Source organism: Tachypleus tridentatus, chromosome 2, assembly GCF_004210375.1.
Source record: "Tachypleus tridentatus isolate NWPU-2018 chromosome 2, ASM421037v1, whole genome shotgun sequence".
Classification (NCBI taxonomy): Eukaryota; Metazoa; Arthropoda; class Merostomata; order Xiphosura; family Limulidae; genus Tachypleus; species Tachypleus tridentatus.
This window is the reverse complement of record NC_134826.1, coordinates 52,502,546-52,520,979: the sequence shown is the minus strand read 5'-3', so window position 1 is coordinate 52,520,979 and position 18,434 is coordinate 52,502,546. Positions and strand designations below refer to the sequence as shown.

Sequence of the window (18,434 nt, the reverse complement as noted above, 5' to 3'; positions counted from 1 at the left end):
GCTTCCACTAGAAAAATAACTCTTTTAGCCACTGTGGATAAATAAAGTAATTTTCTTTTAGCCACAGTGACAGTTGTTTAGCCACAATTTTAGGTTGCCAAAAACTGTGTGGTGCGTGACTTTTATTTGCATCAATTCTATCCAGTAAAAAATAGTTGTAATTATGTTAAAATCTACAAGACATTAAGTTTTGTACTATTTCTTTATTCTCCAGCAATCTTCCCTGCCAAAATAAACAAAATAACAAAATAAACATGATAAAGAGGAAAATAAAGAGATACATTTCTCAAAATAACACAGAAACAACAAAAAAAAAGACTTGAAACTAGAATACGGTAGCATGACTAGTAAGTAGATAAATCAATGGCAGCTCCACAGCCAAATCATTCTCAACAGATGTGGTAGAAGTTGACACCTGAGGTTCCGAAGCACATTTCTTCAACAGGGAATGGTACCCATGTCTGTCTTTGTGAGTGACCTAGTATCTGAATGTAGAGTTGAAATTAAAATGATCTAAAGGTTTGGACTCCATGGATAAGTTCAGTAACATTTCTGTCTTGGCCACAGACAGACTCCTCCTGGCATCTGTTTTGATGCTGTTGTACCTGCTAATTCCCTGCTCACAGTCAACAGATGTAACTGGAATTATTAATCCAATTGCTGCAAGCTGAGACAGATTTTGAAAAGTTTAATGGGTCTGGTGGATGTATTCCTTGTAGAAGTACTTCATGTTTCTGTTTTTGTGAGCATCCTGTTCCATTATGTTCCTTAGTAGCAGTCATTCAGTCAGTGCCTCATCCTCATAGACGAAAGGAGAGAAGTGCTGGATGAGTTTCTTTAGATCATCCTCATCAGATACTGCTCTGCTGTGCTAATGGGCTAAATATTGAAAAAAATGACATGATGTTAGTGTCTGGGAATACTACTTGTAGTCTTGTGACCACCTCTTCAACAAATGACTCAGCAGCTGATCTGTACTTTTCATGTTGTTTATTAATATCTTTGATGTCATGGCTTCTGTAAGAAGTGTAACCACTGGCATCAGGAGCTTGTGGGAGTTCCTTCAGTGCAGTCTGGGTGTAAGGACCAGGGATGTGTACCAGTGACGGAATTGACCCATCAATAATTGCTTTAGCCTGATCATAAGATAAATCAGCTCTCTGTAGAGATCTTGACAAAAGTCCAAGAATGCCAACAGCATCAGCCAAAAAATGTGTTATCATGACAAAGCTGTAATTTCAATTTTTTCAGAGACCACTAGGTGTAGTCAATATATTTTTAACTTATTTATAGCTTAGTTAGAAAGCCAGTTAACCTGGTAGTTTTGGGATGTTCTATTCCAGATGTTTGATGTATTTATGTGTTCTAATTTGTATATTTAAAATTTACATGAATTTGTATTTAAAAATGGAACTTGGGAAGGATGAGACCTAGTACTGTCACTGTTTGGACTTGCAGAGAACATGAGAGTTGTGCTGTTTGCTTGTGTTTATAAGTGCTGATGGACTACTGCAATGATTGATTTGATTGGACAGAATGATCATTGCTATGACCTGCAGGCAGCTTATCACATATGCAATACAGTTGACTAGTGCTTGGACAGAATCATTAAAAGAGAGCCATCGTGTGAAGAACACTTGCTTGATTTTTTTGCTTTTCTCTCCATGCAATGCTTTGCTCTCTTCCAGAACCCAATACAACTTGGAAGAATATCTCAGGCTTTTTACAAACTGGTTCAAAACTGAAATGTACTTCACAAGGTATGGCACCTAGTTTGCTGCCTTTTCAGCTGCCAACTGTAATCCATGTGCCAAACAATGACTTGTTATTATCCAGGGCATTCCTCCTTAAATTTTGTAGCAACACCGGTTTTAATTCCCACCATAACATTTGCACCATCAGTTGCAAGTCCAACCAAGTTAACATCAAACAATCCTCAATCTGCCATGACTGAGTGCATTGTGTTGTAGATAGAATCAGCCCCAGTGTTGGTTAGCTCATGCACAGCAATGAATCGACTTGCACCTCCACCTAATGATGAAAGATACCTGATATAAATTATCAGTATAGAGGTGTTTCCTGGTTCATCTGCTTCAAGAGCAAAAAATGGGAAAGGCGATGTCCTAAAGTCTGCCTGCATTTCATCCAGAATTACATGATTTAGGGCACTGTACATATCATCCAGGGACTGGCTGTGGGTGTATATGAAGCTCTCTGTTCCACTTTGTTACTGAGTCTGTAGTTTTTTAGAAAGGTCATTCCCTGTTAGAAAATATATAAGAACTTGTGTTTTGCAATAAGACCACTAATTAAAGTAATAAACAAAGATATTTGGAAGAGTTGGCTAGCTACTAAATTTTTGATAGATATTTTCAAAATGTTTCACTTTTAGAAAATTGTCAAATTGACTTTTGTTTTAAGAAAATACTGTAGAAAACAGAAAGTATCGTATTAATACTAGAATGAAGAATATTCTTACATTGAATACTTGTAGTGGAAGGAAGGAATGAAACTTCACAGTTGGGATGGCTTCCTTTGCTTGTACATGTGGCCATCTGTGCCTGAATGCCACCTTTACACCCCCACATTCACAGCAGCAGTTGACATGTCCTTCTTCAAAACTTGTGATGCTACTGCACTGCAATGATCTTCTGACCGTGCATGCTTCACCAAGTCGTCTTTTTTAGGCTTAGTAGCGGTTTTCCCAGTGGTAGCATAAATACAGTCAAACATCGATATAAGGCGCTAGTTGGGGTCCAAAAAATTCGACCGCGTTGTATCTGATTGCGCCTTATACCGATTTGATTATATATTTTTTTTTACCCTTGGGCTGAGCGATAATGCAAAATTTACGCGTTTTGTAGTGAAATAAAGAAAAACAAACAAAACTACTTACACCAATGATATAGCATTTTTTAAAATTTAGTTTTATTTATTAAACTCAATTTTAAGACTGAAATTAAATGTAAAAAGCAGAATTCTAAAGAAATTTATCGAATTCATTACTTTGATGGGGGCTGATATTCTAAAAGTAGTTCCGTCAGTGCAATCATGTGATCGTTTTTACGATTAGACGCTGATTAAAATTAGTTCAATTTTAAAAGTTAATACATATAGTAATTAATTTTGATAATTTATTTACTAATTATTAAAATCTAAGTACAAACTGAAGTCAAATAATTACCAGATAAAAAAATCTCATGGCAAAGTTTAAAATACGAATTCAGTACTGAAACAAAAACGGATTTTTCAAAAAATTTAATAACAATAAAATATAGTAAGCACATAAAACAAGTTGAAATGCACAAATTTATAGTTACTCAGTAGTCTTCTTTCTTTCAAAAGCCTCCAAAAGTGTCTGTTGTTTTCCTCCTTGGTTCCGCATCCTCTTCGCAGTTCTCATTAGGTCCTGGATCTGTAGTATCTTGCAAATTCCTAGATTGTGGTGTTCTGCCCAATATAGAAGTTGTTCTGTGTACTGTACTGCCTGAGTTGAGGTGATGCAATTCCTGAGTTCTTCTGGAATGGGGTCATCTTCTTCTTCATCTGGAGTGGTAAAATCTGTGGGTGCTGCCGCTGGGTTCTCTATTGCTTTCTGGATCTCTTCATCTGTGAGGGGTGGCTGGGTAACTGGTGCTACTTCGTCAATCTCGGCCCACTACTTCACAAGGGTTGTCAAGGGGGAGTCCATCCTGGTAGTCTACAAACTTCCTTTCTGCCTCTGCTACTTCTTCTGCTGTAAATCCATGGAAAATGTCATCTTTTTCTTCTATTGGTTCTGGTTGTGGTTCTGGTGCTGTATCTTTGAGTCCTTTATTCCAACAATTGATGATGGTGCTCTGGCTTATCTTGTTCCATGCTATGCTGCTCATGTAGATGGCGTCCTTGATGGTCATCTTCTTCAAGAACTCTGGTACGTTGCTGATATCATCGACTATGGCCTTGACCAGTTGAGCTCTGTATTCTCTCTTGAAGCTGGCGATGATCCCTTGGTCAAGTGGTTGAATCTTGCTGGTGGTGTTTTTGGGTAAGTAGAGTACGGTAATCTTTCCATCTCTGCTGGTGAGGTTCTCTGCCGGCGGGTGTGCTGGGCCGCCAGGAATTATTACATGCAGGCCGGGGTTTGATCACAATATGCGGCGTGAAAACCATACAAAAAGATTGAAGTGGATTTGGTTTTTGATTTTTGATCACATTAACCGGCTGATTACATTAAGCAGTGGTAATATTAAGCGGCGGCCTCTGTAGAAACCCCAAAAAATTTGGGGCCTAAGACCCCATCGCGCCCAACTGATTATCTTGCTTTATCGATGCGTTTTATATCGATGTTTACCTGTATTTGTCTTCTTGTTATCCCTGCATAATTTGCAATGAAATGTATTTTGTTGGGAAACATGTTCCAGCTGAGGAAGCTGTGAAAACCAAGTGTTTTTAACAACTCTGAAAATTGGGGGGTATATTTTTTTTCACACTGACAATCTGATCACTGCTGCAAGCTTCAGTATCTTCAGAGCTGTCTTTTCTTTTGGAAGTGGATTTCCCACCATCAGGTGATGTTGTTGCCTCAACCTTTTTTTAAAAAAAACTATAACTGTTCAGACATCTTTTTATCTGATCTAGGAGTTGTCATGATTTTAATTCAAACATATGTCAAACAAAACTTTGGATTTCCATTTTGATACAGACCATATGTTGGTTTGACAAAAGTCAGGTTTTGTCTGATTACTGTTTGTGTACCACGGGCAGAATCAAACATGTAGCATAAGAAATGAAAATAAAAGAAATCATTAGCACAGCTGAGTAATAATTTTTTTTTTAATTTTAATTTGTTAGTTGTCATATCCCTGAAATCATAAAAATACATATATAAAGAAAATATAGATTACAGTCAGTAGTAGTTTTTAAAGACGTTTCTTGTTTATTCAACTTGCTGGGGGGGCGCCTCTGGTCATTTGTCATCATTAATGGCGTAGATGGTGATAAAAACCATGAAAGCTGTTAAGACCGAAACTTGATCAGAATAAATAAAGGAAAACCATCCAAGTCTGAAAACTTATCTTTTGCCACTGTGGTGAAACCAACACTAGATAGAAAAAACGTTATAAATTGGGTCTGAAATACGAGAACTGGACGCAAGAACAATGGAGGGAGGTGTTATTTAGTGACGAGACTCATTTCTTCGTACAGGGTCAAAGAAGTCTGCATGTTCGCAGATCTCCAGGTGAGAAACTTTGAGAATCTCTCATCAATCAGTTCGTAAAACATCCCTTGAAGAAAATGTTGTGGGGCTTTTTCAGCTACTATGGCGTCAGAGGCTTGCATATCGTAGAAGGAATGATGCGAGGACCACAGTACATCGAAGGTTTGCAGAGAAGAGTTGTTCCAGAATTGAAAAAAGAGATTTCCAGATGGATCTGGTATTTTTCAGCAAGATCTGGCTCCGTGCCACACATCGAAACTTGTGAAGAATTTTATGACTACAACGCGAATAAAGGTGCTGGACTTGCCTGGAAACTCTCTGGACTTAAATCCTATTGAAAATCTTTGGGCGATTTGTAAAGAAAGACTTCGGGGAAAAGACTGTACTACGAAAGATAAGCTAATTGAGGCCATAATTGAGGTGTGGTACCGCGATCCAAAAATTAGTAAAGATTGCAGTCAACTCGTGGACTCGATGCCAAAGCGGATTAATAATCTTCTGAAAAATAAAGGCGGTCATATTATGTATTAATTTGTGAGTAATGTCTGGTTTCTCAGAAATAAAACGCAAAAAAATTGAAAAAAATCGTAATTTTTCGTCTTGTTTCAATTAATTTGTAAAGGGTGTAGGTTCTATTGCACCCCTGTATGTATAAAATATATTTAGAAGGCCTGAAAAAACACCTCCGATACCAGCAAGACATATAATTGTCAAAGAAAATTAGACACTTTTTCCGTTCCAATAGATGTCTCTTGACTTATCCATTACTACACTTTACAGACGTTGTTGAGGTCATGTGAAATAAAGGGTTTATTTAAATGCATGTTAATTTGTCCATTACTACCATTTTACTTACGTAATATTTTAATATTCAAACTCTTTTAGGGTTTGCTCAACAAAAATGATTTTTCTGCAAGACCAGGCGAACAAGGTTCAGAGTCGCCGTCAGAAAATTCGAAAGTCTTCGGTCATGTAAGGTAAAATGACTCATTTTTAACATCGTTATGTGATCGAATATTGTTACGATAAAGATGTTTTAATGTTTCTTTTATCACCGTACACCTGTTAGCCCAAATTTCTATACCAACTCTTCGTTAGGTTATAAGAAGAGTTATTTACAATAGTTGACATCTAAGTACTAAGTTCTCTACACAAATACTTTGTTCACACTGTCATAAAAAGTTTGGTTATTTTTATATAATTGTTAAATTACGCTATTGTTTCTAACAGTATTAGGTTTTAGAAAAGGTAGCTTTACAATATTTATTTTTTTATTAAATAATCTGTACAAGGTAGAAGCTTTACTATCGTTAGGGCCAAGTGGTTTGGGCTCTCGACTCGTAATCTGAAGGTCGCGGCTTTGAATCCCTGTCGCATCAAACATGCTCCCCTTTAAGCCGAGAGGGTGTTATATTTTGAGACGGTAAATCTCCCCAATCGTTGGAAAAGAGTAGCCCGAGAGTTGGCAGTGGTTGTTGATGACTAGCTGCCTTCCCTCTAGTCTTGCACTACTATATTAGGGACGACTAGCGCAGATAGGCCTCGTGTAGCTTTGAGCAAAAATCAAAAACAAACGCACACTCTCGAACTTTTAAAAACATTAAACACGAGTGAAATGTATACATATAAATTAACTTTTGTTAAACTTGACTTAAACTTATATTAACGTTTCTAAAATGAATTGGTGTTTAGTTGCATCTCGCAAACATTTATTAACGCCACCTAAAACAATTTATTGGTTCTAATGAATTACATACAAATACTTGAGTCACATTGATATATTTGAAAACTTCAACTATTGGTTTTTGCAAATAAAATAATATATTTCAAACAAACTGGCAAACTCGGGAAGACAGACCTACACTATGAAAATTGATTTGGTTAGAATCGCGTGTTTTAACTTGTTAGGTTCGAAACTACAAACCAACAACAATATGCACACGTTTGTATAAAACGTTAACAATTTGTAACTTGAAGAACGACTGATCAAGTTGCTTTTGTCTGAATTCCATATTTACAGGTCTGAGAACTCAAGTAAGAAGCCTTTGAGACCAATGACGTCACCATCTACAAATGGTAACTTCAACATCACAGCAAACTGTTTTATATCTTTCTGATTAAACAAACTGATAACAAACGTCTTTTAGTCCATTAAAATCCATACAAGTTTTTAGAGTTTATATGTAATAATAACCGAAATACTTTGAAATAGTTTGTTTATTTCAAATACCACTTACTGATAATTTTCCATTAATTTTAATGTGCTTCGTTTTAGTCATGTTCATGCAATAAAACTATTGTTGGGAAGTAATGAGGGGTGGAAACCTGCTTAGAAGTAACAAGGGTAGGTTTGAAAGTTACGAGAATGGCTTATTGAATATCGAAGTCTCGGTAATCATCTTTTAAGTGTTGTTGCAAAGTAAAATGAGTGTTATGTTCCCCAGAAACTATTTTTAGTAGTGTTTCTCAGTATTGATAAAATCTAGTTAGGCTTACGCTAACCAATCAACTGAGAGCTTCTCTCAAATAAAACATCCAACAACTTGTGAAAAATGTCTATCAGGAAAGTTGCAGCGAAAAGATTTCCATAACAACTGATACATTATCACTGTGGTGGACTAGTAATTTTCATCCAATAGTAAGGCAGAATAGAATTTGGACATAACAGTGACAAATTCACTATAACTTTAAATAAGTAATAAAAATCATAGTTGAACATTTCCCTCGAGTGTAGTTTTATATGAAATAAATATCTCAATTTCAATTCAAGCCCAAAGCTACACAATGGGCTTGCTACGTTGAACTCTGCTGTTATCGAACCTCGATCTTTAACTTAATAAGTCCTGTGATTTTACTACTGAGCTACCAGCGGGGTAGAGGACAGAGTAAATGTGTCTGTCTTTCAACTCTATCTTTCAAACTATTTAAATTATTAAATGTTACCAACTCGATTGTACTAGGTTCCATTCATCAAAACTCGCCCCCCCCCTCTCCAGTAACTCAGCAGTTACTCTGAAGACGTCTTACGATACTGATGGTAACAATGGCCCGGGGGGGGGTATACTTACCTTAACAACAAGGAAATAGAATCAATGTACGTGCTCTGTTTCAAGTTAGTACTATCAATATCAAATCGAAACTAAACCTGTGACATCTATCGGCCGAACTTCATAACACACATTACACAACTGTATCAGGATGGGTCCTGGTTATTGAGCTCAGTGAATGAAAGTGTTAGTGCGCAAAACTCGGTTTACTGAACAATGCTGTTACTATAAAAATAGTTTTAATAGTATGTAATCAGTATGATCTAACGTACTGTTGGTTACATTTTTTATTATATTAGTATTTTTATTTATTAACTAGATTACTTTGTAAAAGGTTGGTTTATTTGAATGTAAAACTTAAACAGAAATTTTTAAAATACTTTTTATTCTGTATTTTCGAAAACGTAACACCAGGTGGCTACTAGAGCTCGTCTGCGCTTTTTTTACTTGAAAGCACGAAGGAGTTAAAGGACTTAAGTACACGAAACTATCTAGAAAATCTGTACAATCGAAGATGCTGCTCTTTGAAAATTTGAATTAATCCGAATGTGAAAAAAATTATTATTTCAGAATATTAACTTGTTAAGACGACAACAAGATGGTTAACCCAACGTTTATAGAGTAATTGTGTTATATATTTTGTCTCCTACTTTATTTTCTTCCTATATTTTCATCTAATTAACCCAGTTATTTCGTGCTCCAAAAGACCATCGTAATCTTTTCGATACACAAAAAAGAATATACTAAACTAATGGCTTACTTTTATGTCCGCAGTATTAAATTCGTTATTTTGTTGTTGAAGTTTCACGTCAACACCAACTTTGTTTCAGACGAAATGACGAGATCTTCAAGGCCTTACTCGCAGTCTCGGGGATTATTCAACAAGGTTTGTATTAGCACCATATATTCTTGACAAAACATAACGTCCGTAGAAAATCTTGTTTAGCTAGTTCTGATCTTAAAAAAAATGTATTACCTTTTAATCAGTTATTCAAAGCATGTCGAACTGTTCTTCCTTTGTTAATACCATTCACAACAAAAACCTAATGTCAGAACTTTAAACTCTGTAACATTACACTTCAAAACAATTCTAAAAACTTAAATGTCCTAAGTTACATATGAACAAACTTGTGTCTGTGAGTGTTTCTACAGTTATAATTTACGGTTGCTTCAGCTCATGTTTGAAGGTACCGCCAGATGTCGCCCCATATTTTACTTTTCTCTTTGGGTGATTAGTTCAAAGTTGGTCACAGTTCTTTTCAAAACTTTGTAATTTTCTGAAGGTGAGTGGATAGTGGTGAGTGTCAAAGATTTTTTGAATGTCATACTAACACAAAGAGAGTGAGATTCAGTGATGTCATGGGAAGACATCAATAAAATGGACACCTATTATTTTGCTTCCCTAATTGGAATGTTCAATATGAAAAGCTGTAATGTTCATCACCAGTGATGTTTGTTTTAGTGACGTATGTTACCATATAAACCAGACTGTTAATTTATTCTTGGTTGGTGTTGCGAGTGGTTACATGATGTTTGTACATTTTAAACCATCATTAAGGTTGTTAATTTTTATTATTTAAATATCCTTGACTCTTTCTAGGTCTCGCAGCAAATCAAGTGTTTTACCAAGTTTTAAGAAAGAACACGTTGCTATTAAAAAAACAAGTTTAGAAATATTATTGAAACGTTTCGTGACAATAAGTTCCCCACTAATTTACGATTGAACTTCATCTTTACTCTGCTGCACATGCGCAGTTAGTTTTTCTACAAACACTACATTAGTATGACTGGGTTTCTGTTCTACCTAGTTATTTTCCCAAAGTGTCTCTTCATAGTGTCCCTATTGTTACTATTTAGGCTCTATTGTTTCTGAGCCATTTGATCAACTTGCATCTTCTTGCTATTAAAGGTTCTGTCTGATGCGGAACTGAAGTCGTCACAAGAATCGGAAGATATGAAACTGAAAGAAAAGAGTCAGACAGTGATGGACCTTTGTCGAAACCTTTCTGTATCTATAGGCCAGCCTGGTGTTGTAAACAGCTTCAGAAAGTGTGAAACATCTATAGGCCAGCCTGGTGTTGTAAACAGCTTCACAAAGTGTGAAACATCTTTATTGAGCTATCAGGAAATGCAAGAGATATCCATCCCAGAGAACGAACTTAAAGGCTCAGCTAAAGAATGTTGGTTAGTTCATCGAAGACTGAAGGTGGAGGGCGTGCATGTGCCCCTAAACGTTCTACAGAGGTAAGAAATACTGACCTTCTAACTTCACTGTTGAACGGGGGGTTAACATACAGTAAAAGCATGTTCACATGATTTGTCTTAGCTTGAGACTTGGTCTAATAATAAAGATGACAAAACGGCACATTTTAATAACAAGGTTCCAACATTTCGGAATACATTTATCTGAAAATCGCATTACAAAGATATTTAATAACTATGATTTTAGTATTATTAATCACTAATATATTTATTTATTAAGTAAAATGGTTATCGGAAGTATAAAGCAGAACAATATAATTAATTTTAAAGTGTATATAAATTTTATAATAATTTTAGATTTAAAGGTTCGTAACTCGTTAAGAGTCAGAAGGTCTTTAGCTATGACTTATCTTTCTCTAATGCAAAGTTCAAGGTCTGAAGACCAGGTAGTAATGATAGAGAAACTGTGACCTGTGGTTTCATCACATGGATGAATGGCTGGGTGTAAGTAGTGAACAATCGGTTTTCATACATATTTCTAAATTTGTACAGAGCTTGTGAATGAAAGGTTGACCACATTCATCTTTATTATTTTAAACCCTGGGTTTAAAAACCACAAAAAAGGTGCAACTGGTCATCAATAACGAAAACAAAACCAACGAAGATAACGTTATAGTGGAACTAAGGTATGTGAAGTTGTAATGAAACCAAGGTGTGTTCCATGTTTGTTATTAAGCACACAAATCTATGTTCTGTCCATCAGGGGTATCGATAGCTTGTTTCTAGTTGGGGGCACCGAGGTAAGTAAAGGTAAGGTGAAATTAAGGAAGGTAAAGAAAAGGTGGAACCAAGGTCATGAAGCTATAGTGAAATCAAGGTAGACAAAGTTGTTGAAAGTTCTCTTGATTTTGGATTTCAACTAGTAAAAATAAAACTTAAAACCTGTCTTTTGTAAATCATATTCATTTTCCAGGAGGATTAAAACTCGTCTGCTAAATGAGAATAGAGAAATTCATTATTTATATACAGAGTATAATAATTTGAAAGCTTTGGAAATAAAACAAAGGCCTGGAAATGTAAATAAGTAATAGGACTTATCACATACATTGTGTGCATTGTTACCCTTAAATTATTTTTAATAATTAGTTTTCTTTTATTTAAAAAAAATTCTCAAATTTTGGTTTCATAAAATTCAATTTTAAATTTAAATATATTTTTATTATTATTTTAAACTCTGTAATTATGTTATATTATTCACAGAATTATAAATTCTCAATTTATTTTATTAGGGCCCTGATGACCCCAACAGAGATAAGAGAACTAACACACTCCTGTTCACAATACGACTTCGGAGAACGATCAAAACTCTTGTCTTCCAATAACAACGAATGAAAAGGCTTGATGATACGGTCGTAACCACGCTTTTTGGCGCATGCGTCGAGAATGATCGAGTAACTTGCACCAGACAATTATAGCTGCCTTCTGGAGTCACTAAATAAAATTATTTAATCTGAGTTTATCGGATACAGTTTGTAGGCACAAGAATTAAGTAGTATATTTAAACTAAGCGAATATTTTATCTATCTCTTGTTATTAAATTTTATACAACTTTTTACACACCAAATATAATTGACTTCTTGAAACGACTCACGTAATTTTCTACAAGAATTAAACTCTAATCGAAAAACAATAAAACATCAGTTAGAATTTTTTAAATAATATTCACCGATATTTTTGTACTTGTGGTTCGAGTATTACCTGGTGGTTAGAATCCTAATATCGTAAATTTCCTAGTTCCCTCTCCATTTCAAGGCCGGTAGTGTGCTATTTAAATAGCTCTGACAGAAAATTTTAAAACAAACAAAAATTTGTTGCTCACGTGAATGTTTTGAAGAATATTCCCGATGTTATTGCACACCAACCCTACCCAGTGCCATCTGTTGACAATTACTTTACAAAAAGTCACCATATTAATATTTTATTTGTTGTATTCTTAGCAGACGGGTAGATTAAAGCGACATCAGAAACACCTTTTCTAAACAACACTTGTACTGTCTAATTATTTATTTAAACGTATATGATTAATTTTTATTTGAAATCAAATAGTTGTATATTCGAACTTATATTATTTTGAAATAATGAAAATAAAGCAATGTAAATACAACAAAATATATAATTCTTTTTCTAAAATATAATTATTTTTAGTCACGTTATAGTAGATCTTTGCCAATGCAAGTTAATTTCGTTTTTTCCAAAATTAATACAGAGATAATTTTGATCAGTTAATATATTTTAACAAGTTAATGAGTTTGTCTGAAAGAAAGCCGATAAACAAACTTTTCTTTCCACAAACAAAAGGCGGACTCAAATTTGTTTGTTTTTGAATTTTGCACAAAGCTACTCGAGGGCTATCTGTGCTAGCCGTCCCTAATTTAGCAGTGTAAGACTAGAGGGAAGGCAGCTAGTCATCACCACCCACCGCCAACTCTTGGGCTACTCTTTACCAACGAATAGTGGAATTGACCGTTACATTATAACTCCCCAATAGCTGAAAGGGCGAGCATGTTTGGCGCCACCGGGATGCGAACCCGCGACCCTCAGATTACGGGTCGCACACCTTAACACGCTTAGCCATGTCGGGCCAATGTGGACTCGGGATACAGCCAGACGTGACTTTGCAATAAGAAAAACACACCAAGTAAACCATGGCGTAAATGTTTTATAATATTTTATATATGTATACTATACATGCGTTATATAATCAAATCGCTCAATTATTAAGGTATTTCAAACTGTTAATTTATTATATAAATTGACAATAGATCTCGGAGAAACTATAATATTAGTCATATTTAGAAATGTTAATATGATATATTTATTGGTAAAAGAAAAAACACGAGTTTTATGTAATTATCAACTGTATCTGTAGAATTCGTGAATCTTCTATATAAGCATAACCTATAACAACATTAGGCTTAATGTCTTAAAAAACCAAAAAAACACGTTTTCCTCGATTGAAGTTGTCACTGGGATAAAATCACTTTCGAGAAGACTGTTTGGGTTGCTTGCTATAATTCGTCGTATTCCACGAGGTGCTATGACTGGTCGGTCTTTAACTTAAGGTAAAGTACTCGAGGAAAATATAGAACAACATTTCGTCAGGTGACACGATTATTTGGACTGCACGTGATATTTTATTTGTTGTTGTAGTTTAGAGAGGGGAATGAACTAAGGCAACAAAATGTCATATTACCAAAGATAATTTAGGCCTAAGGTTAGTGACTTGCATTTATTTAATTAATCTCGAAAGTTCAACAAGGCTCGTGCTGGCGGAGATGCCACTTATTTATAATTATTTCTCCCAAGCTACTTCTATCGATTAATGTAATTTAAAATCTATTTCGAATTTGCACCCCCCTCCCCCGTAACTGAAGTCCAATCATTACTTGCTATTACTCATTATGTAATCTCTGGTGTTATTTTTTTTAAATGATACCTTTAAAATTTGTGTAAAAAATTTGATTTGTAAGGAACCAACATTATATTCTACGATCAACAAAATAGTGGTGTACACCTTACATTAATTGTTTGTTTTTGAGTTTCGCACAAAGCTACTCGAGGGCTATCTCCACGAGCCGTTTCTAATTTAGCAGTGTAAGACCAGAGGGAAGGCAGCTAGTCATCACCACCCACTGCCAACTCTTGGGCTACTCTTTTACCAACGAATAGTGGGATTGACCGTCACATTATAACGCCCCCACGGCTGAAAGGGTGAGCATGTTTGGCGCGACGGGGATGCGAACCCGCGACTCTCAGATTACGAGTCGCACGCCTTAACACGCTTGGCCATGCCGGACCCTTTACATCACCTCGGTTTATTAATACCACAGCAAGACGATTGGAATTAAAAAGTGAAAATGACAAAAAATCATCAGATGGAAGAGGACGAGGTTTTCTAGAAACAACAATAATTTTTTTATGATAAAGAATCACATTAGTTCATTGTTTTCAACCGGAAGCGACTTTTTATTTAATAAGATATTTGAGGAAAACAAGTTATCTTCATTTTGAGAGTACTCTTTAGATAATGTATTGATAAAATTCGTTAATGTTTTAATTTACGTATCTGTGGATAGGAAGATATACCGACACTTTTCCTTTAAAAAAATTAAATTGGAAATGTTTAATGGTGAATTGTAATTTTATAACATTAAGATAATTGACTTTGAGAAAGGCGTAGCAACACTTGAAATTCGTATAAATTTGTTTAAAACAAACACGTATACCAAAATATTCAGATACTTTAAAGCGACCCTTATGTACTGCAAATGTAGTCTAACCAGCGATGAATTTCTTTATAAATATTTCTCAGAAGTGTCGATATATTAAGGTACATGGTTAACATAGTCGCTGCTAGATAGCAGCACGTAAAACACGGTGGTGGTATAACTTTTACTATTTAAGACGTCACGGGACCAGAATGCGACTGGATTTCTAATAAGATGACAAATTGTGTCAAGTTATTATTATTAAGATATATATATACATACATGTATACATCTGAAGGATATTGGGTATATTAAAGCAAAATACTCTCTTTTTCCTACTGCCACGAGGCAGGATAATATATTTAATTGTATAACTATTTACTTAAAAGCTACCAATTGTGGAAAATAATCCATGAACACTTTTGAAAAGCGCCATCTACACTAGACGTTGCTTACCTATGGGAGAAAAAGTAATAAGGTGGGATGCTTACAGAATATTGAAAAACATGTTGAGAGATTTAAATATATCGTTAATTAGTTAATTGACCATAACATCATCTGTAAAGATCAAGATAGAAATATTCTAATCACTAGAAGTAATACTGAGTTCTAGAAATTCGATTTTTCGATACAAAACGGAGGGGAAAATATTTTAGTTAGATAGCATTATAACAAAATAATGGAAAAAGTTCAATGACTAACCCTAAAGCTCGAACGTTTAAGCAGAATTATTAACTCTTCTCAAAACAAACAGTCCAAATTTAAAATTCATAATTTTCTCTTAACGTGATAACTTATTATGTAAATTAAAACACATTTCGCTTGACAGTAGTTTTAATCATTAATATCATTTCCACTGCGTTTTTTAGGCCTAGAAACATATTCCACAGTACTCGAACTTCAAGGTATAAAATTATAAATATTTTGAACTCCGTTATTTGCTAAATATTTAACTGTTTACTCAACAGAATTATAAAATGCAAAATTAGATAGAAAGAGATCTAAGTTCTTTATACCAGTGTTTCTTGAAGTTTGGGGTGCGACCTTCAAGAGACAGGAAAATATATCCTTAGGGCGTGAGAAGATAAAAGAAAAAAAGCACATCATTACACGCGTTTGTAAAGTAAAGGAGCTTACTGCTATGATGTCAAAACTTCTAGATGGCGCTATGCGTCTTATGTCTAGAGTGTGTGTTTTCTTTTAGCAAAGCCACAAAGGCTATCTGCTCAGCCCACCGAGGGGAATCGAACCCCTGATTTTAGCGTTGTAAATCCGGAGACATACCGCTGTACTAGCGGGGGGGGCTTATGTCTAGAACTTGCATATTACCTGACGAAGTACCCTGCAATAAATAATGATTCTAAATGACTTAAGTAACAATGATTATAATTACACGTCACAGACGTGGTCAAATCTACACCATAACAATCGTTGCCATGAAATTGATAATATAAATAGTGCCTATAACACTCGTATGTCTGCCATATTCAAGTTGACCGGATTAGTTCTGATAATACGAAGGCCCTCGTCGGCACCAGATATGTCAGATACAATGTGGTTGACATAAAATTATATGTTACTCTTCGATTCACCCGTTAGTTCTTAGAATCTACAGAATTACACTATTGAGTAATTTCTAGTTTTATGCCGCCACCTGGTGTTTAACTTGTTAAGCCTCGTATGGAACTGTTCTGCTCCAAAAAATGTGAGTGTGCTTTATGATAAGAGGCCTTGCCGGGCCGGAATGTTATGTTTTTCAAGTTTTAAAACCTAATTTAAATTTAGCAGCAAATTGCATCCAAAATTTCATGAGATAACTTTCTGTATGTTATTTTAATGTTTTCTCTGGAATCATTTCTTATTTGTTTGGCCCGGCGTGTTAAAGCGTTCGACTCGTAATCTGAGGGTCGCGAGTTCGAATCCCGGTCGCACTAAACATGCTCGCCCTTTCAGCCGTGGGGGCGTATAAGGTAACGGTCAATCCCACTATTCGTTGGTAAAGGAGTAGCCCAAGAGTTGGCGGTGGGTGGTGACGACTAGCTGCCTTCCCTTTAGTCTTATACTGCTAAATTAGGGACGGCTAGCACAGATAGCTCTCGTAGCTTTGCGTGAAATTCCAAAACAAACAAATAAACTAATTCGTTTAATAGGGGGGTATAACCTATCAACTACTGCTCAAAACTCAGCAGAATCGTCTTTTTCTGTAGAATATTCATCATTTCCTTTACTTTATTCATACAGTAGAATGTGTCAAATATCTTATTCTGTAGAACATAAATATAACATTTGTATATGAAAAAATACTGAAAATATATTCAACAAGAAATTGAACTTAAAATCTTTGAGATTCGATGAAAGTGTTTGGACGCAGGGAAAGGTTTCAGTATCCCAGTTGCTAGAATTATCAACATTTTGAAATGTTTATTCGTTTTTTTGAATTTCGCTCAAAGCTACTCGAGGGCTGTCTGTGCTAGCCGCCCCTAATTTAGCGGTATAAGACTAGAGGGAAGGCAGTCATCACCACCCACCGCCAACTCTTGGGCTACTCTTTACCAACGAATAGTGGGATTGACCGTCACATTATAACGTCCCCACGGCTGAAAAAGCGAGCATGTTTGGCGCGACGGGGATGCGAACCCGCGACCCTCAGATTACGAATCGCACGCCTTAACACGCTTGGCCATGCCAGGCCGGATTTTGAAATAAGTCAATAATTTCTTCCTTGTAGTCCAAGAGAGTTTCAACAAGGCAGTGGTTATAATTCCAACATGCCGGGGCCACTTTCGGGAATCGTTTCTTCAGTTCAGTATTTAAATGATACACACGTTTTGTTGATTTCACGAAAAAAAACAAAGATAATGATTGAAGTTTTGCAAATAATCTGTCAAACTTCGTCACAGATTGTGACAACACTAAATATAATCTATGTGGCATACAATAAATGAAAAGAAATTTTGGGTTCTTATCTCTAACTTTCTTTTGAAGCCCATTCAGCTCACTGGACATCACGCTTGCCCCATCATAGGTTTGCGCAACAAATTTTAATCCAATATTTAATTCATCGACTAAATTAAACACTGTGTTGAATAAACCTACAGCTATTTGATCTACACTAACATTTGTAAATCCCAGAAATCTACCGCAAATTTCAACATTTTAGTCACATATCGCACAACACTAAAAGCGGAGAAATGGTTCTTGCATAAGTAGTTTTCTCTAATATAAGAACCACAAACGGAGAATCACTTATTTCGTTTTTAATTCTATTTAACAGTACTTCTCCTACACGATTAATGAGGTCATTCTGAATTCTACTTGACAGGCCAGAAAAACTTGAATTCTCTAAATGGGATTTCAGTAATGGATCATGTTTCTTGCACAAATTTACCAATTTCACGTAATTTCCTCGGTTAGCGGGCTCTAGTAATTCATCATAACCTGTAAATGCTAACTGTTGTTCACTCAAATAACATACTACGTTGGTTAATCTTTTTAAAATGTTTCTATTCATTTGCATTTGCACATTTATTTTACGTTGGCTACTTAGTTCCAATTCAATCTGTGATTTTCCAAGTCTAGCTAGGCCTAGAGTTGAAAATACACATGACTGGAGGAATTTTCGTTACTTTTAATTCTTATGCATATTATATAAATAATCAAATCCACTTGAGTTCCATGTCCAAAATTCACTGTCAAATAATAAACAAGGCCATCAGA

General features: G+C 35.3%; 1 protein-coding gene across 1 annotated transcript; it reads left to right on the top strand.

Annotated features, from left to right (window-relative positions):
* The first annotated feature begins 3,500 nt into the window (after positions 1 to 3,500).
* Positions 3,501 to 11,963, top strand: LOC143245498 (uncharacterized). The gene is made up of 7 exons (XM_076491860.1): positions 3,501 to 4,027; positions 5,298 to 5,325; positions 6,086 to 6,177; positions 7,221 to 7,276; positions 9,078 to 9,133; positions 10,157 to 10,491; positions 11,739 to 11,963. The coding sequence occupies exons 1-7, from the start codon at positions 3,501 to 3,503 to the stop codon at positions 11,839 to 11,841; spliced, it is 1,197 nt and encodes a 398-aa protein (XP_076347975.1). The 3' UTR covers positions 11,842 to 11,963.
* The last annotated feature ends 6,471 nt before the right edge of the window (positions 11,964 to 18,434 follow it).

Bases quoted from the DNA above. Each gene is read 5' to 3' on its own strand.
- LOC143245498 (XM_076491860.1), top strand. From the start codon at position 3,501: ATGCAATTCCTGAGTTCTTCTGGAATGGGGTCATCTTCTTCTTCATCT. The intron at 4,028-5,297 runs GTAAGTAGAGTA...GGGCTTTTTCAG, and splicing joins CTTGCTGGTGGTGTTTTTGG to CTACTATGGCGTCAGAGGCT. The intron at 10,492-11,738 runs GTAAGAAATACT...TTATTTTATTAG, and splicing joins CCCCTAAACGTTCTACAGAG to GGCCCTGATGACCCCAACAG.